General features: G+C 40.4%; 1 protein-coding gene across 1 annotated transcript; it reads right to left on the reverse strand.

Moving 5' to 3' along the window:
• Positions 1–214: 214 nt before the first annotated feature.
• Positions 215–23,274, reverse strand: s1pr2 (sphingosine-1-phosphate receptor 2). The gene is made up of 2 exons (XM_028455191.1): positions 22,853–23,274; positions 215–3,208 (listed from the first exon to the last, which is right to left on the reverse strand). Exon 2 carries the CDS (start codon positions 3,038–3,040, stop codon positions 1,970–1,972), a length of 1,071 nt encoding a protein of 356 aa, XP_028310992.1. The 5' UTR covers positions 3,041–3,208; positions 22,853–23,274; the 3' UTR covers positions 215–1,969.
• Between the last annotated feature and the right edge of the window lie 2,937 nt (positions 23,275–26,211).

Here is a 26,211-nt window from a genome sequence, read left to right on the forward strand (position 1 = left end):
GATTAATGACCAAGCAGCATTAGCATGACAACTTAAGGCTTTCATGTTGAAGCTAGTGTTTTTCTGACCTTGTCAGAGCATGTTTGGATTTAATGCTGCATTTTGAATACTTGTCAAATACAGGCTTAAAAGAAAGACATCTCTGGACCTGCACAGAGGCAGCTGCAGCTCCCAAAATGAACACGCCAGGAAATTCTTTCATTTTCATTTATTTTATAAAACTGGAATGCAATTAACAAAAAAAAAAAAAAAAAAGTTTATGTACCTACATTAGTGTTTCAGATTGTACCAACGTAATACAGGCAGCGTGCTACTGGACACACAAGGCTATTGCACACGACACATGTCATACAACATACAATCATACATACTGTACAAAGATACATACATAATTACAAGCATACCTTGATGTTCATATACTTATAATAGGAATATCAGGCGTACAACAAAGTCGGAGGAACACAGGATTAAACCCCTCTCTATTTGAAATAAACTGGGGGGAAAAGCAAACATCACTGAAGCTGCCAAAGTGCTTATCACCATTTCTACTCGACCATCTAAATGTAATGTCAATCCAAAGAACACTGACAAAGGGAAGAGTTTTAATTGTGTGTCGACAGGAAGGTTTTGTAACCCTGAACAACAGGAAGCAGACAATAAGGAACAGGACTTCCTATGGCTGTAGGAAGTTGTGTTGAAGGATGAAGCTGACCTTATACTGGTGTGTTTGGAACTGGATCATCTCCCTTAATGCAAGAGAGATAAGGAGTCTTTGGAAAAATGAGCGGTCTTAAATTTCACAAAACATATGGCCAGCACATTAAACCAGGATGGTCGCAGCCAATCCTTGATCATGGTGCTATTTAAGACTTCACAGTGAGAAGGACCTTTCCTCTTCATCCCACTCCCAGCGTGTCATGACTCAGTAAATGATCAATAATACTGTCAACACAGGGGCAGAAGCCCCAAAATAAACTTCATACATACATTCAGCCTTTATATTTTTTAAGAGGAAGGTACAGAGATCGCACGTTGCTGCTAAAAACACCGTCAGTCCCTTTGGTGAGAGCTGCTGAACAGCTGAGTGAAAAGGCTCAATTGCGACTCACATGAGGAAATGTGTTTTGTGATCGGGCCTTTCCTCAACGGAAACTGTTCAAATAGAAGAGGAGACAGTAGAAGCAAGATAGGCAGATTGGAGGGGCTGTTAGTGATGAAAGCTGGGATATATCATACACATTAGCTCCTAAAAATTGAGTTAGAATTTCATGCAATAAATGTAAGCAGGTTATTGGGCTTCGTCTAGTTTATCAAATGGTTTCAAACAAGGTTATATACTGTAGGTTATATAGCCCTGATTCCATCAAGAGACCACAGAGTACTTAGTCTTCAGTGCAGTGGAAAGTTCTCAGAGCACTGGCTGTGAAATGAATGAGGGTAAATCTTTATGCTTCACACTAGCCTAATGCAATGAAATTAAAGATTAATGTGGTCAAACCTCACAAAAAGCAGGAATCTCAACATTCATATGCAAAGTGCAATTTTGTAAGCTTTGCATTGATACAAACTCCAAACAAGTTTGGCCTTAGATGTAATATGTCACTTTTTGTCTTTTTTTGATTTGGGTTAACGTGGTTAGAGAAGACAAGTTAAAGGCAATCACAGCAAAATGGGTTTTCCACTGCCTAACTCAGAGTACCCATGTAAAAGGTTTTTTTTTCTTCACATTTCTGAATGTTCACAACTGAAAGTTGGTTCTCCCATTGGATTAACTGAATTCTGATTGTGAATACACACAACTTTGATTGTAACAAAGACATTCAGCTGAGTGGAACATGTCTCTACAGACATTTGTTTCCCGCCGGTCTGCCCATCCTTTCTGGTCCGGCTTTCCACTTGATCCCAATATTCATACAAGTGCTCTCTCTCTCTCTCTCTCTGTCTCACTTATTCAAATGACTGTACCCCATCAAACACAGGTGGTACAGTCCGTCATGATGGGTGTGGTCTGGTGTTCGTGTTTGTTGGTGCACTGTTCCAGAGAGCTGGAGCTCTTTAGAGGAACCAGACACCGGTCAGCGGGCCGACCGCTCTGCAGCACCCCCCAGCAGCAAAGCACACGCAGAAACTCTTTCCTCATGTCCTTGCTGCGCAGCGTGTAGATCAACGGGTTAAGCGCTGAGTTCAGAGTGGCGAAGCCAAAAAAGATGTCTGCCTGAGAGAGGATTGGACAGAACTGTATACTGCAGGAGGAATCTAGGAGTAAAATGGTAAATGCTGGCAACCAGCACAAAATGAAGACACCCAGCACTATTGTGACTGTTTTCAATAGAGAGTAGGCTTGTGAGTTGGTTGCTTCCTGGTGGCTGGAGCGTACGATCAAATAGATCCTCACATAGAGGATGACAATAGAGAGCAGAATGAGGCTGAAAATGGTGAAAACAAAGAGGATGTACTTCTTTGAGTAAAGGGGTAAAACGGCAGAGCATTCAGGGAGGTTGTAGATGCAGTTCCAGCCGATGATCGGTAGGCCTCCGAGCAGGAAAGATGTGACCCAACAAGCTCCAATCAGGAGGAACATGCGGCATGTTTTTGAGGAGCCATACACTTTGACTTTCGTGATAGCAATATAACGTTCTATTGCTATGGCTAACAAGCTGAAGACTGAAGCTGCCAGAGCTATGAACGCTGTGCCTTCCCTGATGAACCACTGCACAGGCACCAGTTTAAAGGTCTTTGACCCTGACAGAAAAATGTTGGCTATGTAGGCCGAGCCTGCCAGCAGGTCAGAAAATGCCAGGTTTCCAATAAAGAAAAACATGGCCGAGTGAAACTTCTTGTTGCGCCAGACAGCAATCAGGACCAGCAGATTCTCCAGGATGATAATGGTGCACAGGACCACGAAGGCAATGTTGAGGCTGGTGAGATGCCTTTTTTTATCAATGTGGTCTTTCATCTCCTGGGCGGTCATGTTCTTAGCGAAGGCATAGTAGGCGCGGATCAGAGTGTCATTGTAGTACTCGGAATACTTGCTCTTCATGGTGACAGGGTGGCAGAGCACAGCGGTTTTACGGCAAAGATTCAATCACCCAGTGTAGCTGTGCACAGCGTCCATGCCGGTAATTACTGCCGTTAGGAACGGGCAGGATGAGGCCAGGGAGGGACACGGCCTGTCCCAGTCACATCTCAGGAGCTCTATGTGGGTCACCTGCAGGCACAGAGAAAGAGGGCGCGCTGTCAAAAGCAATGTTGTTTCTATAATGAAATAAATTGTGACAAAGAAAACAGTTCAAGTAAAAAGAAATAACTCAGGAAGGAGAACAGTTTTAATGGCACTTGAACCACAGCGTTATATCGAAATGTCAGACAATGAGCATTAAAATATAATAAAATATGGCCGAGCTGCATTAATATCCTCACATTCTGGAAACAAAAGAAAACAATGCAGTTGCTTTAATCACAGCATTAGATCACGTTGTTAAATCTGGTTTTTCTGGCTTGTAGGAAGGTCAGTGGAGGGACAGAATCTTTATGTGTGTGATGTGATGTGTTGTGTTGAGATTGAGAGCGCACACACAGTACGATCAAAAATGTTCCATGGCAGATTTTTTTAATCTTCATGTTTGAGGTCTGTAACAGATAAAAAAAAAAAAATCTCTTCAGATTTAGAAAATCCTGATGTGTGTAAGCAGAAGTTCATTACAGTATCCTGCACAAGTCCGACACAGTCTGAAGCAGGGTTGGAGTGAATTATAATTGCAATTGTGTAATTTGTAATTAATTACAATCATGACGTAATCACAATTGTAATTTAAACATCTGTTGTAATTCAGTTCATATAACTTTCATATAACAAATTCATTAAATGCAAACCTGGGGAACAATTAGGGGTGAGTATTGGCAAGGATGTTGCAGTAGGATACGTATCACAATACTTGGGTCATGATACGATATTATCGCAATACTCTACCCAGTCAATATCAAAATTAAACGTAGAGATGAAAAATCAAGTTGCTGTATATGTTCATCAGAAGATATTGATTATTCAGAGGACAAATTGCTTCAAAACATCATATTTATTATTTATTATTAGTGTTTTTGCACATTTTCACTGAAAAAAAAATGCAGTGTTACACACCGCCATCATAAAATAAAGTGCAACAAGGTTCTTTTCACTGAAACTACTGTGTAGAAGTCTCAAAGTCACTATGACAACATAATGATGGCATTGTAACCACTGTAAGTGAGAACATTAAGGATAAATCACCCTGAGTTACTGATAATGCACAAAAATAAGAAAAAATAATTTATCCTATTGTGTCAGTTTAAACACTGATCTGAACAGATTATATGAAAATAAAATGTCTGTGCATACATACATTTTGGAGGCATTACACACTGCCATCATAAAATCAAGTAACCATGGCAACACATTGAAAGCATTGTAACACCACTAAAATATTGCACAAATACACAAAAATATTGCTTATATATATATATATATATGCATATATATATATTTATTAAAAAAAAATCTAATTAAAATCGGCACCCAAAAAAATCGCGAAATATCATGAAATCAATTCTTTTTAATATTAAGTTTTCTTACTACCCTTCCGAATAATTTTTACCATTTAAAAAAAAAAGAAAAGTCAAGTGGTTCACAGACAAAAAAGGCTCAGACGCTCACAAAAAAAATGATGATGATAAATAATATTTTTAGTGTATTTTACAGCTGACTTAAGACAACTGAGCCGTTGTCATAAGATATGCTAACAGAAAGCTGACACAAGATGAAGGTTAAGTAAAAAAAATATTTGTAATTTTAATTGTAATCGGAAAAATTGCTGGTCATCGTAATCATAATTGACTTCTAATTGAACAATGAGAAATGTAGTTGACCCTAACCCTGGTTACCTCAAACAACCTGAGCTCACTAAACAACACCACATAACACCATCAGAAACACATTATTCTGATAGAAGTCTATCTGATAATCTGCACACAACTGTCAATATCCAAATTCAAACATTAATATTTGCCTATGTACCTAAAGCGTCTTGCCCAAGGATGCAACAGCAATTCCCGGACTGCCAACTCACCAGACAACCTTCTCTACCACTTCATTGGTGATAAATGTTACCAAAAAAAAAAAGGCTAAGTTTTCTTCTGTTTTTTTGGAGCAATAGATAATTTGTACTGGCAAGAGAGCATCTTCAGGTGAAATATAAGTGCACTGTGAGCTTCTGCTTATGCAGCCAAAGGCAAAGGGCTGCGTAAGCATACTGACAGGAACATTCCACCGACTCTGTCCGAGGACTCGACTGTCAACACACACTATTGTTGAGGTGAGCAGACCATTCCACTTCAATGAGCCAACTCTTGAAACTTCAGCATAGCTCTTTGAATAGCAGAAGCTCCTTGTCCTGGCCTGTAGACCATCCACTTTATATATATATATATATATATAAAAAAAAAACACATTTAATTCTATAGATATTTGAGAAAACACAATATTTAAGAGGGAGTCATTAATTTAAAATAAATATCTACTGCACATTGTATGCAAAAATGAACTGAAAGTAATATTTTGTGATACTAGGTTGTATTTCTTGTGTTCTTAATAACATTGTGCAAACACAAACATGTTTAAGCTTAATTTTGACGAGTTTATTCTTCAGCGGGTTAAGGATTTAAGCAAAGGTTTGAAAAAGGTTAATTAGATGCACTGCTTCTAAAAGTGACACAGAAACCTGTGTTAAAAGTCCTGCTTTGAGAGAAGAATCTGATAAACAAACAAAGAGCCAATAAAAAAGGCTGCCGTCAGAGGAGTGGAGACAAAGGAAAGTCGGAGGGTCTGGAAATCTAATTAGAGTTGGAACTGATGTCTTAAACCTGTCAAAAGTAACAGGATCCCTCTGCAGACTAACTCCTGCAGTAATTTAACACTGATGCTTCCACTCCAAGTCTCTGCTAGGCCTGAACAGCTGCAGCAAACCTTGATTGCAAAAACAAACCAGTGGAAACTGGACTTGGACACCAATTAAAAGATAGTTTCAACTACCGAAAAACCTGAGAGAAGGTGAGGAAAAAAGGAAAAAAGGCAAAGCCTCCCTGACTGAGAGCATGCATGTGGAACGGCATCCGGACACAAAACCAGGAATCTTAAACATGCCTGACGTGAATTTATACAAACTCCACAATGATGTGTAGAACCGCACGTATCTACACACCACAATGACACACCCACACACGTGCACGTCTAATTGTAACAGAAGAAGCACTGTAGCCAAGCATCCCCCGGTCGTAGAGGCAGGTGAAACCGACACACAGCTGTCATTGGCGGCCTGCAATAAGCTGTGTACTGTTTCCTCCAGCAGAGACAAAGAACAATAGTCTGTTTCAGTGTAGATAGTGTTGACCTTCAGCCTTAATCTGAGGACGCCAACTCCTACTTGTCTGCAGTGCGGGTATCATTTCAGAAAATGCATTTATCATTGAGCGACTGCTGTTATCAGCACATCTTGTCTGCTTCTCATCCTTTAAGTTCAATAACTAAACACAAATGGGAAGCTTGAGATTCAGCATATGTACCAACTGCACAAATCTTATTAGATTAGGCGGAAATATCAGAGCCAATCATCATTGTATTGAGGGAAAAAAAACCCACATCTGTTTCTTCTTAGTTTCTGCTTTGCCAGGAGAAACCCACACCAGTTTTGCTCTGTTGTGCATGTGTGTAAGGGTGGGGGAAAAATGATTCACATTATTCTAATTATCCACAATTCTGAATCGATTCACAAACTTTTAATACATTTTATTTTTTTATTATTGTAAGTCAAACAATACAAGTACAAACACAAAACCAAAACAGCAACAAAAAAACAGACAAAGTACAGGACGTAAGCAGTTTATGTATGTTTATATATATATATATAAGTACCTGGAGGCTGATCCACTGTCACTCTCAGAAGACCCCCTTCATTGGTCAGTCCCTCCAGGATTTAACGGGCATTCACGTATACATGTTTATGGCGCAAAGCCCAAAGTACATCCTCCGCTACTTCCGTAGCAACTACAAGCGCTAAAATGCCAAAAGTAACGATAAGCGGCCACACATTTATGTATTTTTTTCAGCGAAGTAGCGGGAAAGGTACGGGCTTTTGGAAAAATTGCATTGCTGCACTGATTTTGTGGAGTTTGCTTGATTTTGCGTTAATAGTTGCGATCGCGACATCGCGAAATCCTGGAGGGACTGATTGGTGGAGGAACCATGAGACAGCTTTCCCTATACTTGCCAAATTAGCTAGACACTACCTATGCATCCCTGGTACTAGTGTTGCACAGTGAAGCAATCTCAGTCCAGAACACGTAGATGAGCTTCTTTTTCTGCAAAAGAACCTAAATGTTCCTGATGGACAGTAATCCCACGTGGACAATTATGGACTGTGTAATCCTACACACCAAGCCCAATATGTGTCCATCCTAGTTATGTGATTTGTTGAGAAATCACACAAAATAGCAGTTAAAGTTTGCAGTGTTATTTGTACAATTTTATTTTTGAAATAGCAAAGAAAACTCCAGTTCATTGTTGTGTATTTTGAAATGGGCACCTTATGAGAGAGAAAAAGGCAGCCACCCTAAACTTTTATTTAGGCAATTTAATTTATTGACAGAAGCTTTATTTTTTTGTTGTCGTCACTGAGAATTGAGAAGTTTCTATTTTTGAAAAATCACACAAAACACCAATTTGTGTTATTTGTGTACAGTTTATTTTTGTAACTTCTGGGGAAAAAAGGCAGCAATTTTATCTATGAACAGAATTTTTTTTTTTGTACACCTTGAACTTATTCTTGTAGTCACTGAGAGTTACTGTAAGACTTACTTCTGGAAGAAAGGGGCAGCTGGCCTAAGCTTTTATTTAGGCAATTTTATTTATGCAAGTTATTTCTTGTACAGTAAGTTTTTATTTGTTTAGCATGAATAAATGTTTGCCTTTGTGTGATTACATCATTGGAATCAGTTATACAAACTGTATTGTTTTGATGCCGTAATTTGCCTTAACACAGTATGCATTGTATACATTTTTGAAACGAGAATTGTTCGAATCGAAAATCGTTTGAATCGAGAATCGAGAATCAAATTTGAATTGAATCGTTTTGAATCAAATCGTGACCCTAAGAATCGAAATCGAATCGAATCGCGAGACACCCAAAGACTTACATCCGTAGCTTGGAGCCAAGTTTTTTTGTCTCACTCAGGTTTTTTCAGGACAGTCTTCGTCCATCTGTCGTGCAGACAACTCAGGGTCCTCTTGTCACCAGGAAGCCTTTGGCATCTGTCATCAGGAGATTTTGCTGAATGAGGGAAACCTGATGGGCTGGTTTGCCTACAACACAGTGTAGTATCAGTGGTGCCCTGCCTCTCTCTACCTGCCATTCAGGTGTTTCTGCGGTGATTGGTCAATAGCGACACAGACTTCCTAACTCCCAACTCCTCCTTCCCACCGCTTTGTTAAAGTCATGCCCTCTATTTGACCCAGTTTTTGCGGTCACACTTCCCCAGTAGACAAAACATACCCTGTCAAAAATGTTGTCATGCTGTGACTGCCAATGCCTCCTTTCCTGATGAACACAAAGGAAAAAAAATAGCAACCCAGAACTGTTGGTGCAACAACAAAATAGAGCATTAAATACACATAAATTCAAATCAAATTTACAATTTAACCAGAAATAAAGTTTACAAAAAATGCAAACAAGAAAGATAAGCAGTTAGGTTGTTTATAAATAAAACTAAGTGTTATTATTGTAATTATTAAGGCTTTAACATTTAGTTTTAATAAAACTAGTGTAGTGCCCGTAGGAAGCATGTCTTGCTATAGAAAAGTGGGAGGTTAAGTAGCTTTTTCATGGACGAAAAAGCTACGCGCTTGCACGCGTGCGATTTTACATCATTATTATTACTCACCTTAGTTACAAACGTTGCTCACTGAGGACACCTGCTGGTCAATATTTACGGGGTGTTTTTCAAAAAAATATTTGACCCACTTTAGTCGTTTTTAAAAACCCTTTGCGCAGTCACTTCTGTAGATTCTGCGCAGCTTTCAACTAATCCTTAAAGGAGGTACTTCAGCCAAAAAAGTTTGAGAACCACTGCTCTAAAGGGCCAGATTTGGCTCCTGGGCCCTGGGTTTGACACATGTTGTATGTGAATTGCTGCTCACCCAAAACCAGAGAAATTGTCTTCATGAGGTTAACAACAGTCTGGTTGTGTCGCAGCTCTGAGGTGTGTTGAGATGTGCACTGGCTCTGGTATTTCACATAGATGTAGATACGACTGTATATGGCCAGCATAACAAGAAAGGCAAGCAGGTTGAGAATCTATGTTTACGTATGTATCTTTCTTTTGAAATGCGAAAAATTGCCTAACTAGACTTTTATGGTCTACTAGGCTTGGGCGGTATCCAAATGATGATACTGGCAAACCTCCTCCCTATTTTACCGCGGTATACGGTATTACCGTGGCTAATTAAAAAATGTGACGTAAGGCTAAGGGTGCGTTCACACTGAACGCGACTGTCTCTCTCTCTCTGTGTGTGTGTGTATGGAGCTGAGTGACAGGGGAGAGGACTGATCGTTTCTTCTTCCGCCCTTATCATTAACAACTTTTACGGTTTAAATGATCATCTTACGAAGTTACTAAAGGATGAGTTCACTCAGAATGTAGGTTTATTCAAAGAGTTAAAGCTGCAATTTGTAGAATCTTCTCTCCACTCCGTTTTGAAATCGAAACTGAACCTCCCTTACCGGTATATTCTGAACGCTCTTAGTGACTTTTTTTTTCTCAATATAGACTAGTGACAAATGTATATACTTTATCTTGTGTTATTGGAGATTTTTCTGGTGTTTTAGAGACTCTGACATGAACGTACATATCACTCTGTTGTTACTCTCCCCAACAGCTGCTGCTGTCGTCCCCGTCACCCACTCTGTGTGTGCTTGTGGCTTCCTGCCACTCTGAGTGAACTATCACTCTGCTTCCAGACTACAGAATTAATTCACCTTGAATAAGCTTATCTTGGTTTACACGTGTCTGTTCTCACCCCCAATTTCCACTGGATGGGGCTCCGCTGCCTTACGTCTCCGCCGCGCCACAGGAGCAGATAGGTTTTCACTTTAGTCTATGTAATTTCCACCGGGTTCGCTGCGCTGCGTGTCTGCTCCTTCCTAGCTGCGGTAGTCCGGTGCCCTCCGCCATTTATACGCATTACTTCTATTTGTGGTGTACACCGGAGCACGACGCCTCAATCAGCACAGAGCAAATGAAGCTAAACAGGAAATGAACCACATACTCACTGTCTCGTGACGTCACAGTCGTGCACCGTGGCGCACTCAAAACGCAACCGGTGGGGATTACCGGACGGCGGACAGCGGAGCAAAACCGGATCGGTGCAGTGGCGCAGCGGAAACGTTTCCAGTGGAACCCCCCAGTCACTCTCTCTCTGACACCTGTGTGTGTGTGTGGCGGACTCTGCGTAGTCACGGGGAAGTGCATTGCATTTCTTTTTTTAAATGACGGTATTGAAACTGATACCATTGCTATTTTTATGGCCCCACGGTATACGGTATCACCGTATTACCACCGAAGTCTAACATCATTGTATATAAGTCCTGCCTTCGTCCTTTAGACACGTATACAAATTGAAAATCGCGCCGCGATCGCCCAGCCAATAGGCTTCGACTTCCTGTAGTGGAGACTGTCAATCAAAGTGAATGCGAGTAGGTAAAGTGTGCACGAAAACAAGGCCGTGCATCACAACAGCAAACAGCAGCATAGCATCATGGAGGAGCGCTAGGAGTGTTATGTTCCACTATGCTCATGCACAAAAGAAGAGGCGGGGCTTCTGGTAGATTGGCAGAGGCAGGGGGAGGAAGTGAGGCTGTTTAGGGCGGGACATTGAGACGTTCACTTTTTAATTTTCTCTCCCACTGTTCATTCTTCGGGTAATTGCTTTAATTAAACTAACATTATCAATGTACGCACAGTACAACTCAATACCTTTTTTTAGTTGCAGACAAACAATGTTTTTTGCTCAAATAGTTTTAAGTGCACAAAAAACATAAAAGACAATAGCATTCAAAGCAATTCTGAGCCCACAATTCAACTCATCAGACTATTATTGCTCCCCAAAAGGCAAAATAATAATCTAAACTAAAGAAGCCAATATGTGTGTCATTGTTTGACACACTTTTTTTTTTTTTTTTCACACACATTTTCCTCTTACTGTTCATTCCTGCAGAATGCAAACAGTAGCCACAGCTGATGACAGCATTTATCTGCAGCCTGATTCTCCAACCACTGTATCACATCCTGGTAGCGGACTATAGGAAGGATTTGCATTACCCACTTTTTCTGTTAAATATATCCTTTTCATTCAATTTAAGTGGTAAAACTTCCTATTTCCGGCATCTGATTATTATTTATTTTTTTTTTTTTAACAAAAAAATATCACAAACTAAATGAAACGGATGGGCAGAAAGCCAAAAATAAACAGTTTAACTAAGACCAGTATGTAGCACGCTCTCCAAACCTGCTCTGTAATGTGTGCACTTATATTTAATCCTTATTTAATTAACAGTCTTTTACTTAATTATGTATGTTTTTCTTTCTTTTTTCAGTGTTTATTATTTTTATTTGTAATGTTTTTCTGAGCGGCTGTAACATAAGTAATTTCCCCTGGGATAAATGAAGTACTTCTGATTCTGTTTATTATAAACTGTTGTAATAACTCATTGTGTGTACACTGTGTGCTTGGATGCTGACTTCCTCCTCATCAGGCGACTGATGTGCACAAAGCCTCAGGTGCTTTACTCTAAAAATACACCTCATAAGCATTTATTGTCAGTGTGTCAGCTCTCCAATACCCAACAACCTCCTCACTAGGGATGTAACGATTAATCGTAAGGCAGTTAAAAATCGATTCATAGGTATCAAGGTTCACATCGATGCTGTGAAAATTGAATCGCAGTACTTTTTTTAACCACCAGAAGTCATGGCGGCGGGCGAAATCTGCTAATACTTTCTTTCTGGCCGCCTTCTACTCTTAAACATGTTCATAAATGATTCCTTACCCCTTTAGCACCAAAAGAATATCTGTAATATTAAGTGAATATCTGTAAAAGTCACATTTTTCTATTAACCCTGTCTGCTAGCGTAGCATCTCTTCTTCACTGCACTTAGCTGCATGCCAACCGACCACTGTGTTACCAGCGCCCTCTGCTGGTTCAAACAAATATCTGAGGCAAATACAGTGCAGACTGTTTTTTTTTTTTAAGGTCCAATTGTTAAGTCACAAAATACATTTTCAGTTGCACTTTTAAAAAGAAAAATAACTATTATGCAGTTTTGTATTGTTTACTATGGAACCAGAATTTAAATGAATAGGCTTCTTCATTTGTATTATTCCTTTATTTATTTCATTCAAGATTTATTTTTAGTTAAATTGCATTGTTTGAATAGTTCATCAAGGGATTCTTTTGACAATGAAAAATAAAAGGAAAATAGTACAGTTTTTTTCCCCCAAAAAAATAAAGGAATATTTTTCAGTCATTTAAGTACAGTCCCGTTTTGTAAAATTAATCGTGAGAGAATCGTATCGTGAACCCAGTATCGTGAATCGAATCGTATCGGGAGTTGAGTGAATCGTTACATCCCTACTCCTCACACAATCACAAAACACCTCAACCTGATCCAATCCCCCTAAAACCCTCCACAACAGAGAAACTTTCTAAACTTTGACACGTTTTAATGGATCACTTATTCTCACAGAGTCATTTCAGATAAGAATACCATCTCAACATGTAACTGTATAGTTTATTTATCCCTTATCTGATGTCTGTTCACACATAGTTAAAGTTTAGTTCAGACATAGCCAACAGGCGGCCCGAGAGCCACATGCGGCCCTAGGTGTCATTTTATGCGGCCCCCAAAGTAAACGTACAAAATGGCAAAAAAAATACTCAGAACAAAAGCAAGAATACATTAAAAAAAAAAACAAAAAAACAAACCATGCCAACATTGCAGGAAAATACAGTAAAAGAGAAGAAAAACACACAAAACGACTACAAAAATGAACAAAACGACAAAACTAGTACACAAAATGAAGCCAAATAACACAAAACAACAAAAAATACACCAAATGACTCCAAATAATATATACAATTCCAGAAAATGAAAACAAAAGAACATAAAAAGACAAGAAACCCCCCCAAAATTACTCTGCAAACCCACAAGCAAAATGACAACAGAAAATACACAAACATTACTCCAAAAAAATGCAAAATGACAACAAAAATACACAATATGACTCCAATGTTCTTTCCTGTTGATGCTCAGATTAGTCATTATTGTAAACGCTGATATGAATGTTGATCATGTGGCCCTTGGATCACACAAAAACTTTTCCGTGGTCCACGCTGTGATAGAATGTCGCCCACCTCTGTTTTAGTTACTGAATCCCACTGCAGTGACAATACAGTCGAATTCCACCCCTGCAGATATTTATAATTGTAAAAGGAAGCAACAACAAAATAAAGAAGACTTTTCTACAGATTGTTTTTCAAAAAGGCTTTGGTAAACTTTTTTTTCCCATTTAAGGAGGAGTGAACGGCTTCTTGATTGACTTTTATGAGACATTTGGCTTAATTTCTATGCCAGCTATTCTCAAATAATTCCAGGGAAATATTTTCTTGTTGTGATTTGTCTGTTCCTGTTCAGCCTCTCTGCCTTTGCAATCACTGTTTATCTTATCTGATCGAGTGCTTCACTTTTAATTGTGCGTGGGATCAGTCCACATCTATGATTTCCCCTCAAATCACGAACATACTTTGACCGAGTGACTCACTCTGCAAAAATCCTTTAATGTGTGTCTGAGCGTTTTTTAATCCAAAATCAAACCAAAATGTGAGCACATAACAAAGGCGGTATGGAGATAGAACAGAAAATTCCACTCACACAGAACAGCAGAAAGTTTCCCCAAGTCAAGTGTTGACATGTCACACACAAAGGAGAAAATACAACCATTACCACTGCTTGGTTTCCCCACTGCTACCACAGATGTTTCAAGGAAATGACTAAACTGAAGATTTGCCCAGAAAACACTTACTCTTAACAAATGCAGTTTGCAAAACTTCATCAGTGAAGCTGTCCATGCTTCCCTTTTTGCACACTTATCCGAGGAGGTCGGAAAAACACACACACACACACACACACACACACACACACACACACACGAGCTGCAGCTCACTTACGCATCCATCACAAAGCCCCCGTGGGTGTGAAATCATTTTACATCAGGACGGTTCATTTATTGATTGCTTTGTTGCAGTTTCCAGTAAATGGCCGCCATGTTACTAACAGCAGTGCAACACAGAAGTGATGAGGATTAACGTGTGTACTGGAGCCCCGTCCTTGAAAAGACAGTAGTAGTAAAATAAAACACAGACTTTTACCCATGTGGCGTTTATTCTGTAGGGTTAAAACCAGTAGCGAGCAGCTCTTAGTTATGCTACGGGTTAACAGTCTGTGCTATATCAGTCACAACTGCAGACAAGCTCACAGATAAAAGTGATGCTAGAAACACTGCACAGCTGACAGGAAGAGGGTGTTCAAAAACATCCATGTTTGAGTTCAAACAAAGCAAAACAAAAAAAAGCAGAAATCAAGATTTAAAAAATATACATGAAGAGATTAATTTCTGAATATATTTGACATTTGTTTAACCAGGGAGGCCAAATGAGATTAACAGGAGAATAAAATCAGCTTGGTTTTTATAATTTACAATGTTAATGAAGATTATTTTTCACACTAATCCACAAGGAATATGCATGTCCAATCTGTAATTTTGACATTCATGCACAGCTCATGTGATTTTACACCATTTCATGTGACAAGAAGTGCAACCTAAGTGTGTGTTAGGAGTGTGACGATGTGGCGATGATCAAGTATCGTTTTTTTTTTTTTTTAGATTGAGGTTTTATTCTATTATTTTCAAAGGGTTTGGGTCAGGTACGTCTTCACAGAAATGTTGTCACTGTTTGTTGAAGGAACAAATATATTGTTTACTGGAATATTGCACTATAATGGTGTCACTGGTAAGAAAAACCCTATTTTTTGTTTACAGAAAGCACTATTGGAGATACTTATTTGTTTACATTGGTATGTTGACACTTATTTACAGAAATGTTGCACTAAAATAGTGTCAATGTTCAAAGGACACTTTTTCAATATATTGTCTTTCAGAGATATGAAATAAAAATGGCATTTTTTCACATAATCTTTTTTTTTCTTGTTATGTCATGAATGATCGTAGATTGATTTCTGACCAATATATCGATCATCGCAGTATCGTCATATCGTGCGATAATCATTATCGTGAGCTGTGTATCGCGTATCGTATCTTATCGTGAGGTACCCGGAGGTTCCCACCCCTAGTGTGTGTATAAATTAAAATGACTCATGAACATGAGTGTGGACTTTCAACTGTGCACTACAACAAGCCAGAAGAGGAAGTGGACAAAGGGAACAAAATCTACAGGATAAACAAATCTTTGTAATTTGATAATTTGTGATTCAAAAATACAGAAGTGTCCATCACAAGCTTGCTCTGGCCTCACATAGATCATGGTATTAGTTGAAAGGTGACAGGCGGCAGTTCCTTTTTTTTTTTTAAACAAAAAAAAACATTATGCACATGTTTTTTTCGCCCCCATACGGTTAATTTTAGCAGCAAAGTTCTCTTTGTCTCCGTCTGCTCGAACACACGCATGCTTCATTAAAAGCACATATAATCTGCGAGACACTCGGGGAGTGGGTGTCCCTAATACACGAGACCTTCTCATATAATTAGGGATTACCCTTTCACTCGTCAAACAGTTTGACAGTTTGGGTACAGCCTCTCCAGAGGACTCTGATCTGTCAGCACAACTCTGTCTGGAACAAGCAGAACTGTGCTGACAAATTTGGTTTTTAATTCATGTTTCTTCACCACCTCGTTGTTTTCTGTTCCCCTCTTCAGCTAAAACTTATCTCACACAGTAGTGTGTGCCATTAAGCTCTAATAAAGTGATACTGAGAGGAGACAAAGGACAAGAAGAGTGTAGTACAGGCTGAGGAGACACAGCGCCCCCTCCACTCTAATCCCGACCCCTCCTAACTGCACTCTTCCACATTTTGGGGGGTGGGAGATCTCCAAAGGGGGTGCCTATTACTGTAGTGCCGTCACTCTCTGACTATTCCTGTCAACTTGTCTACTTTCCAAATGACTTATATTCCTTTCTTGCGCTATTTTGCATATTTTACTGTCATTTTCCAATGTGATTTGCAGAACTTCAGCGTCCTGCCTCCGACACCTCCTCCTGACATCGTATATTCTCAACCTCACCACAGGCATCAAAAGACAAGGCCACAAAGACTGACGATCAAATGAACATCAAGAAGGACTGTTTTTTAGCACACATCTGGAGCAGGCATCTACTTACTACACTGGCGGCATCGGCTCTACTCTCTTACTCTTTACTCGTTTCATCGTGGTACCTGGTGCTGCTTTTTTTTAGTAGCTCCTTTGTTGAGGTTCCAAAAAAAGCAGCCCTGGTCTGAAAATGTGGCGTAGGCACAAAGTAGGGCTGGGCAAAAAAAATCAATTTAATCGATTTTTTCAAATTTGTAGATAACAACGATTTTTATTTTGCAAATTCGCGTTTAATTTTTTAAAATTATTTTAAAAAAATTTTTTCCACCACAGTTATTTTGGACTTTTTCACATTCCGTCCTTGTGGGTCACCGTAGCCAGCCCCCTCTTTGTGTACATTTGTTTACCCTTTGAGTAGGCTATATGTGTGCCACAGGCATGTTTAATGTTTTATTCACACTATGCTGAGATGCAAAGGAAAGAGAGAGAGGGTTTATAATTTTTTTATTTGTAATGTTATAAAATATGTAATTATCTGATTTCTTAATCAGAAAATTGAAGCTACGGTGAAGTTGCTGTTGCACTTTTGCTTAAACCTGGGTTAAAGCTTGAAATAGTTGAATGACAGAGAATCATTTACTTTTTATTTGGGGATTGTTTTATGCATTTTAACTCTTGAGGACAATCACAGCAATAAAGTTGCACTTTAAGTGCATTGAAAAAAAAATTGATAATTGAATCCAAACTTGAATTTTTCTTGAAAAAATCAGAGATTTTTTTTGTAGGCAAAATCGCCCAGCCCTAGCACAAAGCAGACACTGATTGTGTCTGAGTGCTCAATGGAAACGCGCCAAAAAAATGATATTGGGTCCCGAAAGCGTGGAGTGCGGATCCGTGTAGAGCCGATACTGCCAATGGAAACGCACCATTATAGCCCCCTAATAAAGAAGTCATTAAAAAACGTGTACAGTAAACTCAGCTAATAGTTTGAAAAGTTTTGGAGCTCAGCACAAAGATACATCAGACCAACACCAAGGTCGCTTTTGTACAAACTGGTGTGATCAGCCGTGCTTATGCAACAGTGTAGCATGTAGCAGATGTTTCTGTTGCACGAAAGGTTGAAAATAATGTTTCTCAGAAGTGAAGCCTCTTGTTGGTCAGAGGTGAACCACGCGTTAGGGTTTATTGAGATCTGTTCCTCGAAGATAAAACATTTTCATCGCAGTATTTCTGCTTTTTGCATTTGGTGTCACCAGTGTCTGCTTTTCCCACGAGTTAAACTCACGCACACTTTAGGGTGCACGGCTTTGAATAGGTCAGGTCGGACTGGTCTGTATCAGAGGCAACAAACGTGCGGGCTGAGTTTTGCCTGATTCAAGTTTCACCCACTCTGCCCATTCACACCTTTTCCACGTCCTTGTCTTTACAGTGAGGTCTCTGCTAATGAATGGTTTTCAAACCCTCTTTAGGTATCCTTTGTCCTTCCTCCTTCATCCTATTCTACTCTAAAGCTCAACCTTGAACTCCACCCCTTCTCATGTTCTCTTTTTACGTTGGGAAACCGTGAGGATGTCGTGAGAGAGTTTGTGGTCATTTGTTGCTGGCGGGGTAACTAAAACAACAGATGGTGACATTAATCGTTCGAGTGTAACGTTGTAAATCACAGAGCTTTTGTGACACTTTTGTTTTCGTCCACAGATGTTTACGTAATTTCACAAAAACAGGTGGGAAAAAGAGGAGCACTGAGCACACACACACACACAAGGCCACTCTGATTGCTTCTGCACACTGATAAGATGATGAATTGATGGAGGCCCTGCATCTCTCCTCATGCTTCAGAAAATAGCCTCAGAGTCTGGCAAACAGTGGCCCATTAAGCTCTGTTTTTGGAGAACAACATGGTTGCTTGGAGAAGGAACAATGTTGTGTCCACACAGTGTTCACTTGTGCCCTTGCATTTTGGACGATACAGGGATTTTTCTTATAAGAGTTGAAAATATTTCTCCTAAGACCCCTGGAAAAGAGCATTTATTATGCCTAAATGTGAAAAACACAAGGCAAGATGCTAAGCAAACATCTGCATTCAAGGATGGTAAATGTGTGGATGGAAAGAGGTTCAGTTTCATATAAATGGATAGCTTTGGAGGGTTTATACTGTCTGTTGTATTCCCTGGCCACAATAAAGAAGCATATCCTTTTACAAACCAGCTGTAAATATTGTTTCTTAATTTAGATTTACTACACTTTATTGGAGTTAAAGACCAAATTGCTGGATAGGGGGAAACTGTGCATCTTTAAGTGCCTTTGCAGAAGAAAAGTGTTACTGAGGCTCCGTCAAAACTGTCGTGGTAGAAGAGTCGTCAGTTAAGTTAAAAGCATCTACTTGTGCTTAATCTGTCCGTTTCAACTAAGCTGTCTGGCCTCCAACATAACCCTGCTTGTGTTTAACTGTGGGTCAAGTCTATGAATTCAAAGATCAGAAAGGCTTACAGTGAAGTTTTACGGCGAATATTTAGCACTTATTTGCTTGAGCCTTGCCTGAGAAAATATGCCTGCTCATTTAGATATTGTGATATCTGTCTGTTAAACAATCTAACGACTTGCTGATCTTGTTATGTTAAGACATCAGACTAATTTCCAACTCCAAGCTAAACAAATTTCTTCAGAGAGCGCTGACTGGAGGCATGGGACAGTTTAGCATGCAAGCAAACTAGTCTAAGAAGGTAAGCTTGCAGAAATCCTGTTGAGTTTCCCAGCTGCACAAACAAAGCTAAGTGGAAAACAAAGACATCCAGGTGAGAGAAAGAAATAGAAGGAGGTGGGGTCTCCAAAACCACAGCATCTTCTCTGAAAAGACCAGAAATCAGGAAACCACAATATGACCACACTGATTAGTCCCACTGGTTGGACTGACAGCATAAGGTTGCTTCCATTCAGTTCATAAATCACACAGAAAAGCCTAAAGAGAGGTTGCAAAGTGTTACAAGAACCCATCCAAAGCCACAAGAACCAGGAAACCTCGACTCAATCTGCTTGTCAATGTCACAGATAAATCTAATGTTCCTTTCTGAGGAGCGGGGCTGAAAACCCGTGTTCTGCTTCACTTCCACATGACTGCTTTTTGCAGCGCAGATCGATCTAAGCTTGAACCGTGAAAAAAAAGGAGACATCCTGGCATGCTGCTACAAGCATCATGTGTTTGCCATGGGGGTCCTGCAGTATGTCCAAGTTGATCAAGTGGAAAAAAAACAAAATAGGACACATTAAAGTTAATGGGTGTTTTCACCGCTTCGGAAATAAAGTTTCCTAAAATATCCAGAGATGCGTAACATCCTCCCAAACTCTGATAGTGTAAATATTTATATGATAATCAGCACAGCACTGACTGCTGAAACAAAGGCTGAAAGGTCTGACGTGCTTCTTTATACCTGTTAAGCACATCCTCTGTTGTGTTGATAAGATGTTAAAAAAAAAGCCAAGGACGCCATATTTATTGCTCTGATCTTAGACACTCCTAGCTCTTGGCCGTGAAGCAGAACGCTACACGCTGTCAGCTGTGTGTTGTGACTTGTGCTTTGGCAGCTTGCGAACAGAAGGCGTTTATTTTGCTCCAGCTGCCACACCCAGAGAAAGTGTTTTTCTCCAAAAGGGGAGCACCAGTCCAGATGTCCTTCCACCAATCCTGAACACTATACAACACACAAATCCTCTTTCGTATATGTCAGCTCACATATACACACACATGCATTGTCCACGCTCATCTTGTTCTGCAGTGTTTTACACCACAGACGGAGCACCTCTGGCAGGAAGCACCAATGACCTTTTCCCTGTTGTTACCTGTCTGAGGTGGATCGATTAAAGCTGAACAAATACAACAAAAGAAAAGTTGGTTTCCCCAAGGAAAAAGCCTCCTCGCTGCTTTCTTTTAGTGGACGAATCCTAGGCCTCAGCTGAAACCTGAGCATCCTTTAGGGATCGACACCACCCTTCTACGCCTTCAGCACCCCCCACCCTCCTCCGTGACCCGTTCTACTAAAAAAAAAACACATAAAAACTACAGGCAGATCCAGTTCCCACCACGGCAATCCCGTTCATTTATTTATCCATCCACGCACTTGTACTTGTATTTATTTATTCTACTCATCTGTTTGTCTTGGTTTCTCACGCTCTCACTGGCTGTCCCCATTTGGAGGGGGTCCGATTACAGCAGTCATCTTCTCGAGGAAAGCAGAGCGGGCTGGGTCAGACACTCAAAGATCCTGAACTCATGATGTAATAAGCAATATCTCATCATCAGTCTAACACGCTGATGATGAAGGGTGGGTGATGAAGCCTAGAAGCGGTCAGGCCCAGTGGGGCATAGGGTGTTGTTAAGCAGCAATGAACCATGGGATGCTTGGGCGACTGCAACATACCGCTTCGAGTCTAAAAGTGGCCGATGCCTCCCTCCAAACAAACGAAGCCACTCTTGCACAACGCAAACCCCAAAGAACCTGTCAACAATGCCTTCAACACTTGATATCAATGCTCCTCATGTCGCCTCCTCACCTCCTACTCCTGATGTTATCTCAGTAAGATGTTTACCCCCTTTCTCTTACTTTTGAATGCAAGTACCCCACTTTTTTTTACTACAATATTTAGCTCAGAATTCTGTGAAAAAACAACTATAGAGCATAATAATGGAATGAATGAGTGATGATAACACATATTTTAAAGAATCTAACTTTATAAATAAGTGGAATGAAACAACATTTAGTGTCTTTGTTGTCATTGTGTGTGTGGCTGGTAATAGTAGGTATTTTTCTCTTATTTTGAGTGTTTTTGTTGTCATTTTCTGAGTTGCTGGTGATATTCATTATGATTATAATTTTTAGCTCAAAATAAACATAAACAAATCCCATTATTTTTCATGCTTTCATTTGTTAATTTTGCCATCGCGTAACCCCCATTTGAGAAACACTGGCTGAGAGCATCCAGCCACATTTAAGATGAACTATTCAGCCTCAGCCGTGGCCCGAGTTAACATCTGCAGCAGCATTTCTAGTTTTCATAAGCCACTTGCTTTTATGGTTTTGTTTGCTTTAAAGTCACTCTTGCTGCTCACACATGCTTGCTAATGAGCACAGCACTGTGCAGACTGAACCAAAGCCAGGAAAGACAGAGGATGATGGATGGGGGCTTTTATCTTGGCAATAAACATTAGTTCCTCCATCTTATCATCTTATCTCTCTCTGACTTGAGGATTCTCCCAGACCTCCTACTGGCCTGCTGACACCTACGTATCCTTCTCAGCAAGATTTATTCTCATTGACGCAATTGAGAAGTGATTTGAAATGTCATTTTTTTCTCTGATGCACCATTGCTTTTTGTGTCAGAACACTGTATGAAATGCTCATTTTAAACCATCCTTTTATTTTGCAACACGCTTGCTCCTTTGCAGGATCACAGGGGTCTGCTGGTGCCTATCCTAGCTGTCTTCAGGCACTAGGTGGGGGTCCACCCTGAACAGGACGCCAGTTCACCGTAACATAAACGCAGACAAACAACCACTCACACCTACAGCCAATCTAGAGACTTTTATAATGCTAACAGTCATGTGTTTTTCAATGATGAGACACCCAGAAAAGACCCATGCATGCACGGGGAGAACATGCAAACCCTACACAGAAAGGACCCAAGTGACCACCTCAGGGTTTGAACCCCAGACCTTCTTGCCTCTCAGGGGTCCATCTTCAAACCATTGAGGTTAAAACTGGGGGGGAGGGGGGGGTATTGGGTGCTTTTCTTTTGTCTTATTAATACATCCTTTCAAAACAATAGCTTCTTTAGAGGGATGGATGAACAAGCCTAAACAATATTGGAAGAGGCACAGTTGGTGGAGGGGGGAGGGGGAGGGCACAGCAGGCAGTGTGAGGGCCATGTGAGTGCATCAGCAGCTCAGGGGCCAAACACTGTAAGCAGCAGCAGCCTGGCCTGCTCCCACACCCCCCATCCCCAGTGGATGATTGACAGCTGTAGTCAGGCGTGTTAATATGTAACAGTTCGCACTCGCAGTGATATTCATTAAAGCGCAGAACTGTCACAATGAATCCAGACTTGCAGCATGGCCTCTGGCTGCAGGAGAGCTTCCAAATGTCTAATGAGGCTCTTCTTGCGTTCAGATATGTTGGTGAAACACCGAGACCGTTTATGTTTTTAGATAAAGTTCACTTTGATTATTGTACAATGAAGTGGGACCTCGTGGAGAGGAGCTGGGTCACCGTTAAAGCCGATGAATCGATCCCACCGCTGTCACTCATTGACACTGCACGCTCACTCTTTTTTGTTAGGTTAGTGAACTATACTACTGAGATGAACAGTGCATGTGAAAGCTGTGTGACTTACCCCATGAGCGATAAAGTAGGGGAGAAAAGCGTCTCTCCAAAAGTCCTCACATGTGGCCAACCAGTCTCCACGGACGCTGCGTAAAAGTTGTGCGCTCTCGGGACACGCGATGACAGTCAGAACTTGTGCGGGCGACCAGACAGCGTGTCTTGTCTGTTCAGTGGTAAATCCATACCGGGTGTGAGCGGCAAAAAGCCGGCAGAAAAGTACGTTGAAGCTCCGCGGTGCCGCGGAGAAACGAGAAGTGGCATTAAAGCCGCAACCGACTTTGTAGAGAACAAGAGAGAGGGCACTTTCTCTTTTGTGGCTCTGAGCCTGCAGCCCGTCTTGATTGTCCTCCTTCTGTGTGGAAACAACAGCTCCACGGGGCCATGGAGCGTCCAGGAGGCGCGCGCGCACACACAGGAGCGTGCGTGTTTGTGTGCGTGTGTGGGGGAGAGAGAGAGAGAGAGAGAGAGAGAGAGAGAGAGAGAGAGAGAGGCGGGGGAGAGTCATGGAAACACACACACACACACACACACACACACACACACACACACACACACACACACACACACACACACACACACACACACACACTGATGCACAAAGGAACGTAAAACAAAGAGAGAGAGAGGAAAAAAAACAACTTGGATGCAGCTTTGGACTTTTTCTCTCTCTCTGGTACAAACAAATGAAGTCCAGATGTTCCTCCTCCTCACTTCCTTTCTCCACATCATCCTGCCTCTCTCCTGATAAACATACACATATAAAACATATATGACCTTATTAAGATCAGCTGCTGACATGAACTTTAATAGTTTTAGTTAAATACACGTGTTGCTTCTGATGACTCATTGTGTTGATTGTCTTATTTATCCCTCAGGTCTGGTTATTGATGTAATATTGTGGGTGAGGTGAAGGTAAGTCGGGGCTTGTTAGTCTCTGGGGCTGTGCCATGTATGTGTATATACCAGCATGTGCACAGAGAGCTTCTCTCAAAGCCCAGATCAAACAACAGTGTCTTCACACTCATCACGTTGAAAGGCAAATTCATGCAACGTTGTCACAAGTCTGCTTCATTATTTGATTATCTTATCCTATCCCACATGAGCATTGCACTCAAAGCCTCTCCAGGCTTCTGTGAAATGGATAAAGTAGCTTTAAAACATTTTTTTTTTTTTTTTTTTGAAATAGTTCTGGGCACATCTAATCACACAATTTGAAAATGATCAAGACATTTGTGTAAAAACACGTTGAAAAGACTTAGTTTAAACATGTGCGTGTGACTCTTTCATTTCACTAAATTCTCCAGAAACAGGAGAGAAAATATTGAAACAAATTAAACAAACGTTGTTATTGTGGGAAAAATGTCCATTAGGTCTTGAAAATATAGAACACTTTATTGTATTCATGACACTATTGTTACCATAGGAATGCAAGTTGCAAATGATTTAATAACAGTGTTTTTTTTTTTTATTTATTTATTAACAATTGAATTAATGTGTTGATTATAAGTCTACGTCCATAGCTCTATAGTTAAAAAAAGGCTCAAAGCAGAGTTTAATGTCCCATACTTTATGTCCAGCAATCAAAAGTCAATTTTATTTATTTAAAAAAAAAAAAAAAAAAAAAAAACCTTTGATGCACCAACATTAAAAAAAAAAAAACAGTGCAGCCTCCAGATTGGATTTATTGGTCAAATGTTATTCTTGTTTAAAGCATAGTTTCAGTCTTCATTTGACAGTTGAGTGTGTTTAAATGACTCTCTCTCTCTGACCAAAGTGGTGATAGTGGACTACTTTAGTGATTGGACATAGAACATGTTTATTTTTAGTTTAGTGTTTTGTTTTTGTTTTTCAGAGAGATACAGAAAAGAGTCACGATTTCACAAAAAAAACAAAACCACACTTTGGTCACCAGTAAGAAAGTGTTTCTGTGTCTATAAAGTACATTTCTCTACTTTTTAATCCGATGGTTTCAGTACCACAGCCAGATGAAACTTCCAGTGTCTGGACTCTGGTGAATACTTTCAGCCACTTCGACTCGTGTCTCTATCTGCTAATAATACACCCGGGTAGAACCATTGTGCAATCCATTTTCTCTGCACTTGACTCATCCCTGCCACTGCTGCAAGAGCTGGTATGAGGAAAGTGCCCAAAAGCAGAACAAGCTGAACAGAAACAATTTGTAAAGATGGAGTCTATACCAGCCTGTAGGTTTAACGATGTATCCCTAAAAGCTTTTGTTCTCGCTTTTTCTATCGTCTGCTGAAGTGCCAGAATAGATTCAATGAGAACTCCCTATTAGTCACATAGCAGACACTCTTTATTGACTGACCACTCACTGCCAGCAGGTTTATGATGGGACACTTCACAGAAACAGTCAGTCCCACTGCTGAGAGTCTTGCTGAGCATTTAGGGGAGGGGTCAAGAGCCCTGACCTCACTTCCTGCCGGGGCTACTTACAAGCATTCTTTTGTCTGTGAGAATGTGCATGAGCTCAGGGGACTGTGCACATCTGGCAGCTGTTATTAGTAACCTCCTGTACCCAGTCGTCCACGTCAGAGGACGACTACCGCCTGTGCCTCAAGAACTCTGGGAGAGTGTGGTGTGATGAGAAATAAAGATAAACACAAAGATGAATGCAAAAGTATTTTGTTGATTCCTGTGCAAAAGTGATGGGGGAAAAAATGTCATATTAATCCTCAAAAAGCACATTTCTTAATTTGTAAATCCTCAACAATACAGCCAAAATATGTTCACATTTAGATTTTTTGTGAGGTGAACTTTTCGACACGTATTTCTTTGAAGGACACTTCCACCAGCTATTTCTGCTGCCTCAGCCTACAGCTTTAGACGTTTCCTGTCACTCCACCCCTTAACCCTTTGTGGCATGAATTTTATTTTAACAGAAACATGTATTTAACCTTAGTTTTTGGGAGCTTGCTGGCCAATGCCAGCATTTATTTAACAAAATATAGGATATTGACAGCATTTTTCTAGTGGATTAGGGTTACAGTAACATGACAACATGATGAGGGGGTGTGAACATAGCAAAAAAGTGTGTGGAACCTGACGGGGGTAGAGCCTAGAATGACATACAGGTAGGTTGACAGATTGGGTGGGTGGCCAGCAGCAAAGGTGTAGGTTTGATTTTTGACATTGGTAGGAACTTAGCGCCCCGCCCCCCACCATCACCACGCGGCACAGCCAGGCGAGGAAAATTGTATATGTCATCAAGAGATATTTTGACTCTAATGTAATGACAGAGGAGGAGGCTGTGTTATATCGCTGTCTGAATTTTGCTTCAAGTCATAGCACAAACCACTGCATTATACTTTGCATAAACATAACAAAACACAAGAATGTAGACTCCTA

This window comes from Gouania willdenowi, chromosome 8 (assembly GCF_900634775.1).
Source record: "Gouania willdenowi chromosome 8, fGouWil2.1, whole genome shotgun sequence".
Classification (NCBI taxonomy): Eukaryota; Metazoa; Chordata; class Actinopteri; order Blenniiformes; family Gobiesocidae; genus Gouania; species Gouania willdenowi.